We start from the raw sequence: 15,947 nt of genomic DNA on the forward strand, positions 1-15,947 counted from the left end.
TTTAATAACTCCACTGTGGTAACGTTAACTCATACGTCATGACGTAGGTGACGCGGACGTAGTTCGTCCGAGGATGTGTGCGTGCTGCGCATGCGCCTACTGAGCGTACTACTACACTGATCTAGTGAAGTGCGGCACTATAATCACTCACTCCGCCTGTCACACGTTTCATGGAGTAAAGCGGCGGTGTGAACGACACAGCGCCGGTTCCACCCCGACAATGCAGCCGAGTTAAGACGAACACGTACGGGGAATCGACCGGATAGTCACGAGTATTAACGGGCGAGATGTGGCGAGTACACGGACTCGCTGGCAGAGGTGAGGCGGTCACGCGCACCTGCTCGCTAACGTCACGGCCTACTTACTAGCTGGCGGCTAACGCGCTAGCCGTGCCAAACGTTAACATTAACAAGAACGGGTAGTTAACTCGCCTGCAGGTATATATATATATATATATATATATATATATATATACAGCCCCGGTTCTGGACTGCTTTGCTTGGGGGGGCAGTAAAACATAATGAGGGGGCATGTTGATAGTCATGTTTATGAAGCCAGAAATATATTCAAGGCTTGAATGATGACTATTGATACTGGCTTAAAGTGATGTATTAGGTAAAGAAATAAAAATGCACATTTTCGAACTTAAAACACAATGATTAAAAAATACATGTTGATTATGTAAATGGAGAACAAAGATTATCTAATTGTATTTCATTTCAATACTGCCATTACTAATAGAACAACTCTATTTCTTGAAAGGCTGACAAATGTACCTATACACAGACTGAGAATATTCAAACATGGAAATAGGAATGAGTGAGAATATTTATATTACTGGGAAATTAAAATATAAAGAAAACAAAAGAATACAAATTCTGTTATAAAAGGGAGTATTCGTCACATTTCTATTTTGAAAAAGAAAAAAATATGAAAGTACATAAAATAAGAAATCTATCTACTGCACTTTAATGGTAAAAAATCTGGTAAAGTATTGAAGTTTTTATTGATGTTATGAAACGTACTGGTACAATGCGGTATTTATGCACAGTATAACAATACTGGCTGTGATGGCGAGGAATCGTTTAAACCAGGGATGTCAAAGTCAAAAACACAGAGGGCCAAAAAACCAAATTTGCTACAAGCCGAGGGCCGGACTGGTTCAATGTTTATTAAAACATATTGAAATGATTGCACATAGCCTATTGAACCAAGACCTAACACAGTGTATATTATTTAATGTTTAAATGAATAAAGCACTATTTTCTTATGGATCTGTCAGTAATTTCAAGTGAAAACATTTTTCAACAGGCAAACTTCCTTCAAAGAAAAATCACATGAAGACACACAGGTTTACCTTTTACCTCCGTGAACATGTACTCTGCCTCCCACCTGGCTTGAAACCCGTTCTCAGTGTCCACCTTACGTTTAGTCATTTTTGAGAAGGGGGATAGCTGAACGTTGATGTCTGCTCTGACTGCTGATTTAGGTTTATACTTTCGCGAGTGACCATAGTGCGCGACTCCGAATTTTAATGTTGCTTTGTGTTGCAGCTTAGGCTAAAGTACTTGAAAATGTTTTAAATTGTAACTACTTCGTTTCACAACAAATAGCTGTCTGAATGAACCGTTCTCTTGTATTACGTTAACAAATACGAGCCTCTTGTAATTCCAGGACGAAACATGAGAGAACGTGAAGACGTTAAGATTGGGGAAAATAAACAACCATTAAATAATGCATGGACGTAGTTTTGATTTCATAAGTGGGGGGGACACAACCTGGGGTGGCGAACTGTTGAGCGGGGGGGGGGGGTTGAATGAAAATTGTTGAGCGCTGTGAACAAAAATTGTTGAGCGGGGGGGGGGGAGCTCGGAGCTGCATGATCCTAGTGCTAGATTTGTCGCTATTTGGATATTGTTTTTTTAACCGTTAAAAAGTGGGGGGGGACATGACTTCGTCGCTACTTAAATATTTGGTTTTAACTGTAAAAACTGGGGGGGACCAAAACCGGCTTTTGAAAAAGTGGGGGGGACATGTCCCCCCGTCCCCCCCCCAAAACTACGTCCGTGAAATAATGTGAATAAAAAGCGAATTATTTCGAGTATATGTATAAATATTTAACATATTTAAGTTTAACGTGCTGGAAAATATTGAAATGGACCTTTAAAGTGACGTACAAGTGCTTGAATTCCACCTTGTAAAGGTGTATGAACCCTGCAGACATGACTTTGTTCATTGCGCTGGCGGAGCCACTGCGATTACGTAATTTTCGCCGCGCGGACCCTCGCGACGCTTCGCGCTGCAGTGACTTCGCGGGCTACCGTTGCATTGTGGGGAATGTAGTGTTTGTGCGTACAAAACACCATCGGGCGGCTGTGGCCTGCGGGCCGGTTCTAATAGTAGTTCAATATCATCCAGGGGGCCATAGATAATCAATTCGCGGGCCGGATCTGGCTCGCGGGCCTTGACTTTGACATATGTGGTTTAAACCATGAACGGGGGAAAGAGCAGCCTCGCGCGCTGTCGTGCACCTCTCGAATTTTGTAACTTCGCGCGCGCCGCGCCTCAGCGCAATGAACAATGTCATGTTTGCCGGGTTCATACACCTATACAAGGTGGAATTAAAGCACTTGTACATCACTTTAAAGGTCCAGTTCAATATTTCTCAGCACGTTAAACTTAATTAAGTTAAATATTTATACATATACTCAAAATAATTCGCTTTTTTAATCACACTTTCAAAACGCCCAATCTTCACGTCTTCACGTTCTCTCATGTTTCGTCCTGGAATTACAAGAGGCTCGTATTTGTTAACCTAAGACAAGAGAACTGTTCAGTCAGACAGATATTTGTTGTGAAACGAAGTAGTTACAATTTCAACATTTTCAAGTACTTTAGCCTAAATTCCAGCACTTTTCAAATCTGAAAAAGCAACATTAAAATTCGTCAGGTAAATGTTCATTCTCCTGTTTTTTATTACCACATATCGTTTCGGACAACACTGCGCGGCAAGTATTTAAACGCTTCCGCCGCTTGCGCAGGTTTAGGAGAACCAAGTTACCCTAACCGCTAACGGCTAATAAAATAATTTAAGCAACACCTATGTAAGAGGTGAGGAACATTAAAGCAACGAAAAACCACAGTTAAGCAAATATTACCATGTGGAAGTCAGTTTAAACTCAGAAGAGTGTTTACCAGTATACCTGTCTTTCACTCACACTAACAGAACATATACTGCCGAACTGAACCGTTTGGGGCGGTCTGCCGATTTTTATATGACTCAAAGAGCCAATCAGGAATAAGCAAGGAAATATCTTCACGCTGTAAAGCAAAATGCATTTTTGTGATTGGTTTAGAGATAATAAAAAAAGCCGTTGCTTGCATTGTGCTTGGGGGGGCAAAGACACAATTTGGGGGGGCAATGCCCCCCTCTGCCCCCCCCTAGCGCCGGCCCTGTATATATATATATATATATATATATATATATATATATATATATATATATATATATATAAACACAGAGTACAACGTTTGTTTGTTGTAGTTATTGTTTAATAACTGCTAATCAAGCTCGTTGTAGCACAAGCACAAACCGTCTGGTGGGCGGATCAAGTGTGTTTACTTCCGGTCAGGCGGTAGTGCTGCCCGGCCACACCGCTATTACTGGAAAAGTTAATTAAAAATATTAATACTTAGTAGTTTAATCTTCTTGAGTACCTCAGAGCTTATAGTTTTATGTTCTTGATTATTATTATTTTTTTTTATTTATATGGTTTCTTTATTCCAATGATTATGCATCACATGCTGAATTAGTGACTCAATAAAGTTAATCTTAACCACATTGTGATTTATCTATCACACTAGATCATTCTTCATGATTTCCAGAGTCCTGAAGGGCTGCGATAAATGTGTCACACAGATTCACCATTAAACATGGCAGTAAATACTATTGTCATCCTGCTCCTCTCTTAGTCTTGGGCCGTTGCTATGGCAACACCCCACTGCGTCTCGGCGGCCCCCACGTTGAGGATGAGGTTATCAGCTCCTCGGTGCTGTCTACCGCACGCCAAGTTTCAGACCACAGGTACCTCCACACATCACGCAGTCCACACCTGCAGCCCCACACTGTACTAAACCCACTGCCTGAGTACCACACAGACACCACACAGACCAAACACACCACACACATGAGGAATCTGTTTCTGGCGGTTGTGGTTGGCTCTCTTACTTTACAAACAGTAAAATATTCACTTGAAACTAGAATTACAATATACAAGCTTGGCACAATTGACATGGAATATATACATGAAAATTATGAGCTTGTTGTATAAATGAGCTTGTTGGCATTTGGAAAGAAACTGCAACCGTGTCTCTTGTGCCACACCGTGCGTCCACAGTACAGGTAGTACATCCTGGGCTGGGCCTTTTTATGGATGGAGTTGGTGTTGGACACCTACTTTAGGTCATTGGAAATCGTAGTTCCTAAGAACTTTTTAGAGTCTACTACCATCTCTGCAGTCTTCAGAGTGTTTAGATCAAGCTTGTTCTGACTGCACTAGAACACCAACCATTCAGTCTCCTGCCAATAGGCAGACTCGTCTGCATCCTGGATAAATCCAATCATTGTAATATCGTCTGCAAATTTCAGGGGTTTAACAGTTGGGTTTGTAGAGGTGCAGTCATTGGAGTAGAGAGAATAGCAGTGGGGAAAGAGCTCAGCCCTGTGGAGCACCAGTGCTGTGTGATCGTATGGCAGAGTGTCTCCCAGACTCACCTGTTGTGTCTGGACTGTTCAAATTCATTAAGCTCTTAATTCATTAACAGAGTGAGCTGAGACTGTGGCAGAGTAGTTCAGGTGTAATGGTGTTAAATGCAGAGGTAAAATCCAAAATGTGGATTCTTGCTTAGGTCCAGATGTTCAGAGATGTAGTGCAGTCTCATGTTGACAGCATCAACATGGCAATGCCTTCCTTGGTTTAGTGACTCTGTACTAGCTTGGTTTAGGGCTGCCACTAACGACTATTTTTCTATCGATTCAACTATCGATTGGTCGACTAGTCCAAACGATTATTTTTCTGCAGAACAAAAAACAAAGAAACTCTTGTAAATTACATATATTCAGACAACATAATACAGAACAAAAAATGTAAAACAGCTTTATAGTGCAAAATGTTAGTGCAAAACTTTACTCTCCAGCATAGTAAACATAAAAAAGAGGGCTTATTCAGTGATGTAACTTGAAATTCCACATTTCCTTTATCAAATTCAAGTTTTTTATATTAAACAAAGTGCATACTATTAAACGGCTTTGTTGCATGTTGCGTACTGACAGGCACGCTGTCTACATTCTGATTAAGAACAGGGCTGCCCTCACTTTAGCCTAAATTCACTTTTCAAACCTGAAACACAAAGCAACATTAATTTTCGCCGGGTAAATGTTCCATCCCTGTTTTTGAGGGCTGTTTCTTTATACTACCACATATCGTTTCAGACAACACTGCACAGATTGTGACGCGGCAAGTTTAAACGCTTCCGTCGTTCGCGTGAGGTGTGCGGACTGCGGAGTCGCGCGCTACGGTCACTCGCGAAAGTATAATCCATAATAAATAATCTGAGATATTTTATTATTATTATTTTTTGCTGATGCTGGTCCAGCGTGGCGCGTGCCATAGGTTGCAGACCCCTGCTGTAGACTTTTGTGAAGCTCCTTTGGCTCCGCTGCAGCCGGCATTTTTATTGAGTGGCGCTGACCAATGACTGGAGACTCTCTGATGTCACGCGTTGAGGAAAAGCATTTCTTTGAACGGACGCATTGTAGAAATTAAAATGGAACATTAATAAACATAAAAAAATAAATAAATGTAAAAAAACCCCAAAACCGATGCGTCGACTTAAAATATTGAAGTCGACGTATTTTCTGCGTTGACGTCATCGACTTTATCGACCAATCGCGGCAGCACTAGCTTGGTTTAGAAGTAACCTTGCAACTGCCCTTACTGAGAGAGAGAATGCTCATCACACTCTAATACACGTCTAGTGCTCTTACTGAGAGAGAGAACGCTCATCACACTCTAATACACGTCTAGTGCTCTTACTGAGAGAGAGAACGCTCATCACACTCTAATACACGTCTAGTGCCCTTACTGAGAGAGAGAACGCTCATCACACTCTAATACACGTCTAGTGCTCTTACTGAGAGAGAGAACGCTCATCACACTCTAATACACGTCTAGTGCTCTTACTGAGAGAGAGAACGCTCATCACACTCTAATACACGTCTAGTGCCCTTACTGAGAGAGAGAACGCTCATCACACTCTAATACACGTCTAGTGCCCTTACTGAGAGAGAGAACGCTCATCACACTCTAATACACGTCTAGTGCCCTTACTGAGAGAGAGAACGCTCATCACACTCTAATACACGTCTAGTGCCCTTACTGAGAGAGAGAACGCTCATCACACTCTAATACACGTCTAGTGCCCTTACTGAGAGAGAGAACGCTCATCACACTCTAATACACGTCTAGTGCCCTTACTGAGAGAGAGAACGCTCATCACACTCTAATACACGTCTAGTGCCCTTACTGAGAGAGAGAACGCTCGTCACACTCTAATACACGTCTAGTGCCCTTACTGAGAGAGAGAACGCTCATCACACTCTAATACACGTCTAGTGCCCTTACTGAGAGAGAGAACGCTCATCACACTCTAATACACGTCTAGTGCCCTTACTGAGAGAGAGAACGCTCATCACACACTTAATACACGTCTAGTGCCCTCACTGAGAGAGAGAATGCTCATCACACATTTAATACACGTCTAGTGCCCTTCCTGAGAGAGAGAACGCTCATCACACACTTAATACACGTCTAGTGCCCTCACTGAGAGAGAGAACGCTCATCACACACTATAATAAACCAGCTAATGGGTGAAAGCTATCTTAGATTTGTTCTGTTGTACTTTACTGTAAAACCCTTGTTGTAGAGGTCTAGTAATGTGGTCTCTCTACTCACTCACACTCAGCTCACAGAGTGGAGAACATGGGGAGAAGAATAAGAAGAGAAAGACGTCACAGTTTTGCTATTCCAGGCTGCTGAGATACAGTGCACTGGATGCAGTAGGCTGGGTATGACACACACACACACACAGGTGTATTCTTTTTTTTTTTTTGAAAGACTGTGATTACCTAAATACAATGTTTCATAGTGGGGAAGAGAAACTGTCATTGTGTTAAGATGCGTGTTCAGAGTCCCGCCTTGTCTCTTGTGTTAACACGCCAGTGTGTGTGCAGGGTTTGGCCACCATGCTGTTCACACAGTTCTGCAGGAGGATCCACTCACAGTTCTTCCCGCTGCGGGACCAGAGTGCCACGGCAACACGGCTGCGAGACCCCACCCACATCAGCACCTGCACCTACAGGGTCCTGCTCGACACCCGTGAGTCCTGTCAATCAAGTCAACACTTCATATGAACATACTGGTCACACAGATAGAACAGTCTGACCATTTCTACCAGAGCCAGCAGCTACCGGAGAAAATCCTAACCAAGCTTTCAGATATTGTAAGCATAAATTAAGCTAGCTAGGTAGCTTAGTGAGCTTAATTCACCAACAAGCTTATACAATACATTTATGCCTTTGCTATTACCAGAAACGGTACCGTCTCTTTTAATGTGATAAAAAGTTTATTAATCATTTTGTTTTTTTGTTTTTTTTTATTTGTGTAAATATTTAAGTTACCACAGCTATACGATGCTGGGAAAAATAAAAATGGACCTTGAAAGTGTTTGAAAAGTGCTTGAGTTTGACCTTTGAAAAGGTCAAAAAGGTGTGAGAACTCTGAAGAGTGCAGAAAGGCACGTTCACGCCAAGTTGTGTGAAATGCAGCCTCCCCTACTACAATCTTCACTCTTCTCGTCTTTTACATTTTCTTTTTGTTTCTTGTTTGACTGGCAGTGTCCAGACATGATGTTTTCCTTGGAGGAATGAGGATGATGTGTCTGAAGGGGGCGCCAGCGAGCCTAGAGCACAGTAGTAGCAGCAGTAGTAGCAGTAGTGTTAATGAACACAGCAGTGTTAATGAGTACAGCGGCAGTGTGAGTGCAGGGTCTGGTGTGAATCACCAGCTGGGCCATACCACCTCCCACCAGCAGGGGGACACATTCAGCCATGGCCCCACAGGTCAGTATGGAAGATGTACCTTTTTTATATTATATTAACCGTATAATCCACCTGAGATTTGAACTTCGCACCTACTGACACATGCTTGATGATACACACCTACTGACACGACTGAGGTGGTATTGTTGGTTATTGTCCTGACCTTTTGCATTGAATTCAGTTTATCCAGAATGGGAATGTTGTTCTTGTTCACAGATATACCTGTTGACAGCGTCCACACACCCAGCCCTGTGGCCACTGGCTGCAATCCTCCACAGGAAGAAGTGAGTTATCCAAAATACGGTAGTTTTTTCTTTCTAAATACCAGCATGATTGTTGGTGTCAAGGCAACAGCCTTTGACCTTTGTGCTGCCTCCCACAGAGTCCACACACTCTGGACGAGGCCGCACAGAATCTGAAAGCCACAGCAGACAGTAGTGTTCCCATAATCCTTAACATCATCGGTAATCACTGCATACATATAATCCAGTTTTTAAACAGCTGTTTAAATCTTAAAAAAAAACCATTTTGCTTGGAACATTTCCTGCAAGTAAAGTGCATCCCTTTGCCAAAGCTAGATTTGCATAATCATCTAATGTATTATGAAGTTTTGCACATCATGCAAACTGTCGAGATGCTTTCTGCCTGTTTGTGAATTTCCTTGAGGTCTCTTCTGGTGCTTGGAGATATTGATCTACAACGAGAAATCATGTCACTGGCCTGCCCTCATTTAGGCTGTTTCCCTGTGTGTGTGTGTGTGTGTGTGTGTGTGTGTGTGTGTGTGTGTGTGTGTGTGTGTGTGTGTGTGTGTGTGTCAGGGTTGGAGAGTGCTAAGACAGGCGACTTGAGGGTGGCGTTTGAGTGTTTTCTAGCCTCAGCTCAGCAGGGCTACAGTAAGGCTCAGTTTAATGTGGGAGTGTGTTACGAGTGTGGGCGGGGCATCCAAAAAGACGCCAGCAAGGTGAGAACCATATACACACACACATACACGCACCATATATACACACACCATACACACACACACACATACACGCACCATATATACACACACACACCATATATACATAGACACATGCACCATATATATACCCACACACCATACACACACACACACACACCATATATACATACACACACACACACCATATATACACACACACCATATATACATACACACACACGCACCATATATACATACACACACACGCACCATATATACACAAACAGCATATATACACAAACCCCTACACACACGTCCAATCACTCACTCATTTATCCACGGGATGTCAGATTCTTAAATACACATGCAGTCATGGTTAGTAAGATACAGCATTGCAGTGAAACTTCTAAAGTGTTCTGCGTTTGTGTGTGTGTGTACGTGTGTGTGTGTATGTGTGTTTGTGTGCATGTGTGTGTGTGTGTGTTTTTGTGCACGTGTGTGTGTGTGTATATGTGTGTGTATATGTGTGTGTGTATGTGTTTCTGTGTGTGTGTGTGTGTGTGTGTGTGTGTGTGTGTGTGTGCATAGGCATTGCAGTATTACAGATGTGCTGCAGCAACAGGTCACACACAGGCACAGTACCGGTATGCTAAACTCTTTCTGGACAGTAGGGGGCAGCAGAGCGCCTCAGATACAGACACCTCCACTGCTCTCTCCCTGCTACACGCAGCTGCAGATGCTGGACTCACTGAGGTACTGACCAGAAAAAGATGGTGTGTTTGTTTATTAGACAGAAGTAGTTATAGGTACCATATAATGGAAAAGTGTTGACCTTGGCATGGTTGAATAAGGAGGGATGACCTCCTACGAGGAGATGACCTACCCTCAACATCAAACACTGTCTGCTTCAAATGCAAATGCTTCATAAGTAAAACGGAGTTGTTTAACAGGCTATAAGGTTCAAGCCTGGACTGTTAATGTCAAATCCGAATGTTAGTGTCTGATATTTGCATAAACAGCCCAAACTTTAGCAGTTCTGCAGGTATTGTGAGGAACTACTGACAGCTGTCAGCAAGCACGGGTGATGTTTATAACAGGACTCTATAGAAGTTGTTGGTTTGATCCAGACAGTTTCTTAAACCTTACAATATCAAGAAAGGTTCACTTAGCAAGTGACATGTAACTAAGTAATATGATCTAGTTTATTTACATCATCACTGTAAACCAGCTGATCAGAGCTGAGCTCATCAGTTGTCTAAGTCACGTACCTTCTATATAGATATACGAGAACGATGTAAAAACCTTGAATAAATGTGCTCTGTGGCACCTTTACAGAACGACCCTTAATGCCACACCTGTTCTGTGTGGATCTCACAGGCTCAGCTCTACCTGGGTCTGCTGCTGTCCCAGGGGTCTCGGGCTGATGCAGAAACGTCTGTGCACTACTTCAGAATGGCAGCAGAGAGTGGAGTGAGAGTCATACACCCACTACACATACTACTACTGCTACATAGACTTTACATACTACCAACACTACACATACTATACATACTACTACTGCTACATAGACTTTACATTCTACCAACACTACACATACTATACATACTACTTCTGCTACATAGACTTTACATACTACCAACACTGCACATACTATACATACTGCCACTGCTAAACAATCTATATTACCAACTATATAGAATTATACATACTACCAGCACTACATAGAATCGGCACATACTAATCGTAGTACCTGCACCACGCATACACATCCTAGTACCAGCACTGCGCGTACTAATCCCAGTACCAGCACAGTGCGTACTAATCCTAGTACCAGCACCGCACGCACTAATCCTAGTACCAGCGCCGCATGTACTAGTCCTTGTACCGGCACAGCGCATACTAATCCTAGTACCAGCACCACGCAAACCAGTCCTAGTATCAGCACTGCGCAAACCAGTCCTAGTACCAGCACCGCGAATACTAATCCTAGTACCAGCACCGCGCAAACCAGTCCTAGTATCAGCACCGCTCAAACCAGTCCTAGTATCAGCACCGCTCAAACCAGTCCTAATACCAGCACCGCTCAAACCAGTCCTAGTACCAGCACCGCGAATACTAATCCCAGTACCAGAACTGCACATACTAATCCTAGTACCAGAACCGTGCATACCAATCCTAGTACCAGCACAGAGCATACCAATCCTAGTACCAGCGCCGTGCATACTAATCCTAGTTCCAGCACAGCGCATACTAATCCTAGTACCAGAGCCGCACATACTAATCCTAGTACCAGCACAGCGCACACCAATCCTAGTACCAGCACCACGCACACTAATCCTAGTCCCAGCACTGCACACACTAATCATAGTCCCAGCACCGCGCACACTAATCCTAGTCCCAGCACCACGCACTACTAACACTATATCTGTGATGCTGTATATCAAACTTTATACATTATAAATGTCATATATACAGTGTCTAGTATCTGTAACTTACAAAAAGCTGACACACTCCCCTACTCTTACTGACTGGTGTGTGTGTGTGTGTGTGTGTGTGTGTGTGTGTGTGTGTGTGTGTGTGTGTGTGTGTGTGTGTGTGTGTATGCAGGACTGTAAAGGTCTGCTGTTCTTGGCACAGTGCTATGAGCGAGGATTTGGCGTTGGCCAGTGTTACAGCTCTGCAGTGGGTCTGTACCAACAGGCAGCAGATAAAGGGAACCAGCAAGCCAAGAGTGCACTGAGAGACATTCACAGCAAGGAGGGTAAACACACACACACACACACACACACATCCCTATCTTGTCGTTTATGTTGCTCCAGTTCTAATCACACCTGAGACAGTGAGAAAGTGGCTCTCACACACCTTTAGATGACCTGGCCTCAGGTGTGTTGGGGCCTGGCTCTGCACTCCTGAAGACAGGAGCAGATACACCCACATGACCCAAATGCGGCTTCTCTCTTTCGCTCTCTCCCTCTCTCCCCCTCCCTCCCTCTCTCCCCCTCTCCCTCTTCTCTGTTTGTCCCTCCAGCCCTGCGTTCTATCCGTTCTGCCCCATGTCTTTCTGTTCTGGATCGTCTGCATTTGAGCACCATGTTTCCACAAGTATTCCAGAAGGCGGGGCCAGACACGAAGGACCAAGATGATTGGCCAAGTCAACCACTTCATCATTCATATAGCACAGGCAACCTCGTATCTCCACCCCTGTTTTCTGCTGAAACACTAAACTCACACGGCTGGATTATAGGGGTGGGATAATATCCACACAGAAATACACTGCATGAACTACATTGGTTCAGTAGGCAGAATGAGGAAGTTAAAGGTCTATAAAGAGCGTGTGACTCCTCGGTTCCAGGGAGGATATTCTCTGTCTTCTCCATCTTCTGCCCCACGGCGTCTTGTGCTGAGCTTGTGTAGATACGCCAGACTCGTTGCCTTGGGGACAGCATGACGTGGTTCTGCTTTGCCGTCGTTGTCGACCGATATTTTCAAGGCTGATTGCCAGAACAATGTTGCTGGTGAGCAGTGCAACATTAGATAGCACTTAAGTACACAACACATGTTTACTAATGTTATCAAGTTAAAAATTATGTATAGTGTTAAATATTCCTTCAAAGGAATACCATCTTCCCATCTGAAGAAAGTAAAACAATCTAAAACACATCAACAGACAATTTGTGCTCAGCAATATAATTATGAATATGTTACTGTTACAGACAGTAGAGCCACACAACTAATACATACAGTATGATCGTCATGAACTCCAATTATTAACTAGCAGTAGTCTGATTGTTTGACACTAAATGTGTATATGTACACAAATAATCAATTTTTCAAATAAGTCATGTTCTTCAGTAAACATGTTTTAGGTCTGAGGTGGTGATGCAAGCTCCCCTTCCATGCCAGGATGTTCATTGTAGCACCTTAGCTGTAAAAAAAAAAGCCTTTAAGAGGCCCAAATGTCACGTGCCTTAAAACAAATTAACAAGCAAAACATATTCAGCACAGTAATATGCCAAATATATATACTATGTATTGGGTGCGTTTTTGTCAGTGGGATATTTTTTTTCTTTTCAGTTTGTGCAATTGTGAATGTGAATGTGCACTACTGCTTGTTCGACGCACAACGTGGAGTTTATTGATTAATAAACAACTTTTGTATCATCGGTCTTGGTGCTTATTTGCAATATTCTGAGTGTTTTTTGTTGATATTGTGTCAGTAATTGTTGCTTTTAACTCAATAAAATGCCTTCATAATAATGACGTCACAATTACATGATCGATTCCTGCGCTGGTAGAACATGACGTCATCCAGGCGTCTTGCGCTCAGTTCGCTGATTGGTCAGTTCGGTTCCGGGGGCGGCAGCGCGTTCCTCAGCGGCACGGCGCACCGAGCGGCGTGAGCGCAGCGGGAGGAGGAGGAAGGTGGAGATGAGCGATAACACCGATGAAGACGCGCTGCAGCTCCGTGTTAATGCTTCATAGAGGAGCGAGCCCGCTGTGTTTGTAGGTAAGTGAGGAGCTCCAGAAACATCTGAACACAGGACGTGATGTTGAGGACCAACCCGTCTGGGTTTGGGCCATGACGCGTGATTTATCAACTTTATAGAATAAAATGTCTCGGATGCACAAGTCGACTATCAGATGCATGTAATGGAAGCGAATGACGAGTTAAAATAATCGGGTTGGTGTGAAGGGCAGTAGGTAGGAGTGTGTGTGTGTGTGCGCGCGCCTCCCTGTGCTGTGTCATGATTTACAGAAATACCAGTAACGCCCAGTTACTGCGGTTCTGTGTTCGGATCAGAGTCAAATACGTGGTACTGATCCAAACCTGCTGGGCCCGAGGCTTCTGTTAAAGTCCTTACTGCGTAGGTTAACGAATAACTGCGTGTCTGAATGTGATCTCGTTTGCTATCGTGTGTTTTTTGTCTTCAAAATCGCAATAAGAAAATATCTGACATCATACTTGTTTACCAGCCGTAGCGTGTTTGATTACCACTTGTGTTTTGCGTTGAATTTAAAACTCCCAAAGAAACTAGTTTTTCATTCAGACTCTTGATATAATTGCTGTGAGATGCAGGAATGAAAAGCGTACATGTAGATAACCGGTGTGTAGTCTACATGAGCCCTGTGGTGTTTTTGATACCGTGTGCATTATAACTCATTACTGTACACCACAGGTTGGCCCTTCTGAACCCTAAGGAGGTTGTGACACTTTTAAAGTTACAGGTTTATTGACGAGTCTGCTGATAATTTACCTACCAACCTCTAATTTGTTTTCTCTTTAACCATTTTGGGGGAAAATATGGTTACTCATCCCTTTATCCCTTGAAACTCCGGAATAATCTCAGTCTGTTGCTACATTTAAAAACGTGTCTCCACTTCAACCAGAAGCCTTCATGTTTCTAGTCTATAAACCAGCCAGCAGCACTTTCTCTAAAACGTGTGTGTAAACTTGTTTATAGGGGTAGTTACAGTGCACCTGTCAGCTAAGCACCTCAGAATGGAGCTTGTCTCTGTTCAGATCTGCTGCTAACACACTTTCCACCACCATGCATCATACACACAACACAAACACCAACAGGCTGTATATTTGACATATTATGTGCGTGAAACATTTTGAAAAGATGGAAAGAAGTCAATTTGTGGGGACACCGATTCTATAGCTGTATCTTGTAGGTGTTTTTTACAGTCCACTGTAGACTGTAATCTACCGTTAATGGGATCATAACATGGGTTGATGTGATTAAGTAAACACACAGGCTGGGCTGGCGGAGACTGAAGTGGTCAAGTTCACTGCAGGGCTCCTGTAGGATGGTCAACCCTTCCAGAGAAGCAGGGATAGATAGAAGTGGGGATAGAAGTGGGTTAGGCAAACACCTTGTTTGTGATTATTGACAGGAACTTTAATCTGAATCTTCCAACATGAACTCATGAGTGTACTGAAATGAAGATGGATTAAGAGCCTATTGGATGGTGCACCCATATGGTGATCAGGGGCTGTCACGAACCTGTGTTTGTGCGTGTGTTTGTGCCTGTGTTTGTGCTTGTGTTTGTGCGTGCGTTGTTGATGTTTACGCCTTGGGCCAGCATTAGCCTCTATAGTCACAACTGCATCCATGCGTGAGAAGCGACCTTTTGTTTGTTGGGGTTTCATCTTAGTTTGCTGACTCTGCAGTGTTTAAAGACCTGATCAGCTTCAGGTTAGTATTTTGCTCTCACGAAAGCATGTGTGCATGCACACACACACACACACACACACATACACACACACACAAATTTATTGTATATATGTCTGAACAGGTGTTACACACACACGCACACCTAAGAAATGTTTTGCTCAGTGTGCTTCCTGGTTAGCGCAGGACTGCCCATTAGCGTCGGCTGCTAGCCCTGCTCACTAAAGGACATGGATACACTTGGGCTTTCATTACGGTTATCAATGAATCAACAATTACATATAAACAAACATAAAACAAATATAAATAATAAATGGACTCAGTAAATGTATATATGTATATTCATACATATAAATATTTATGAAATCTTTGTCAGTCTCTGTCAATCTGACATTATTTCTTTGCTTAGTCATTATATTTCTCTCCCCTTCTCTCTTCCCTCATCTTTCTCTCTCTCTCTCTTCTGCACAGGCGCTTGGGTATCTTGTGCTGGTCCTTCATCAGTACTACATAACCTGTTTAATTGTGCTGGTCCTTCATCAGTACTACATAACCTGTTTAATTGTGCTGGTCCTTCATCAGTACTACATAACCTGTTTAATTGTGCTGGTCCTTCATCAGTACTACATAACCTGTTTAATTGTGCTAGTCCTTCATCAGTACTACATAACCT

The 15,947-nt window shown here is 43.0% G+C and overlaps 2 protein-coding genes across 4 annotated transcripts in view; both read left to right on the plus strand.

The window, feature by feature from the left end:
- The first annotated feature begins 90 nt into the window (after positions 1–90).
- dele1 (DAP3 binding cell death enhancer 1) lies at positions 91–13,261 on the plus strand. The gene is made up of 12 exons (XM_076988305.1): positions 91–318; positions 3,973–4,084; positions 7,024–7,126; positions 7,292–7,436; positions 7,955–8,179; positions 8,375–8,442; positions 8,541–8,622; positions 8,977–9,119; positions 9,687–9,851; positions 10,476–10,568; positions 11,706–11,859; positions 12,127–13,261. The coding sequence occupies exons 1-12, from the start codon at positions 288–290 to the stop codon at positions 12,351–12,353; spliced, it is 1,548 nt and encodes a 515-aa protein (XP_076844420.1). The 5' UTR covers positions 91–287; the 3' UTR covers positions 12,354–13,261.
- Positions 13,262–13,447: 186 nt separating this feature from the next.
- The window catches only part of apbb2a (amyloid beta (A4) precursor protein-binding, family B, member 2a), a 41,600-nt gene continuing 39,100 nt past the window's right edge, over positions 13,448–15,947 (plus strand). For 2 of the 3 annotated variants that reach the window (XM_076988227.1, XM_076988241.1), the window contains exon 1: positions 13,448–13,605. The gene's annotated coding sequence lies outside the window, so the exon portion shown is untranslated. Of the gene's footprint in view, positions 13,606–13,627 lie in introns of those variants that run through there. The other variant, XM_076988232.1, reaches the window with a different exon arrangement.

This window comes from Brachyhypopomus gauderio, chromosome 2 (genome assembly GCF_052324685.1).
Source record: "Brachyhypopomus gauderio isolate BG-103 chromosome 2, BGAUD_0.2, whole genome shotgun sequence".
Taxonomy (NCBI): domain Eukaryota; kingdom Metazoa; phylum Chordata; class Actinopteri; order Gymnotiformes; family Hypopomidae; genus Brachyhypopomus; species Brachyhypopomus gauderio.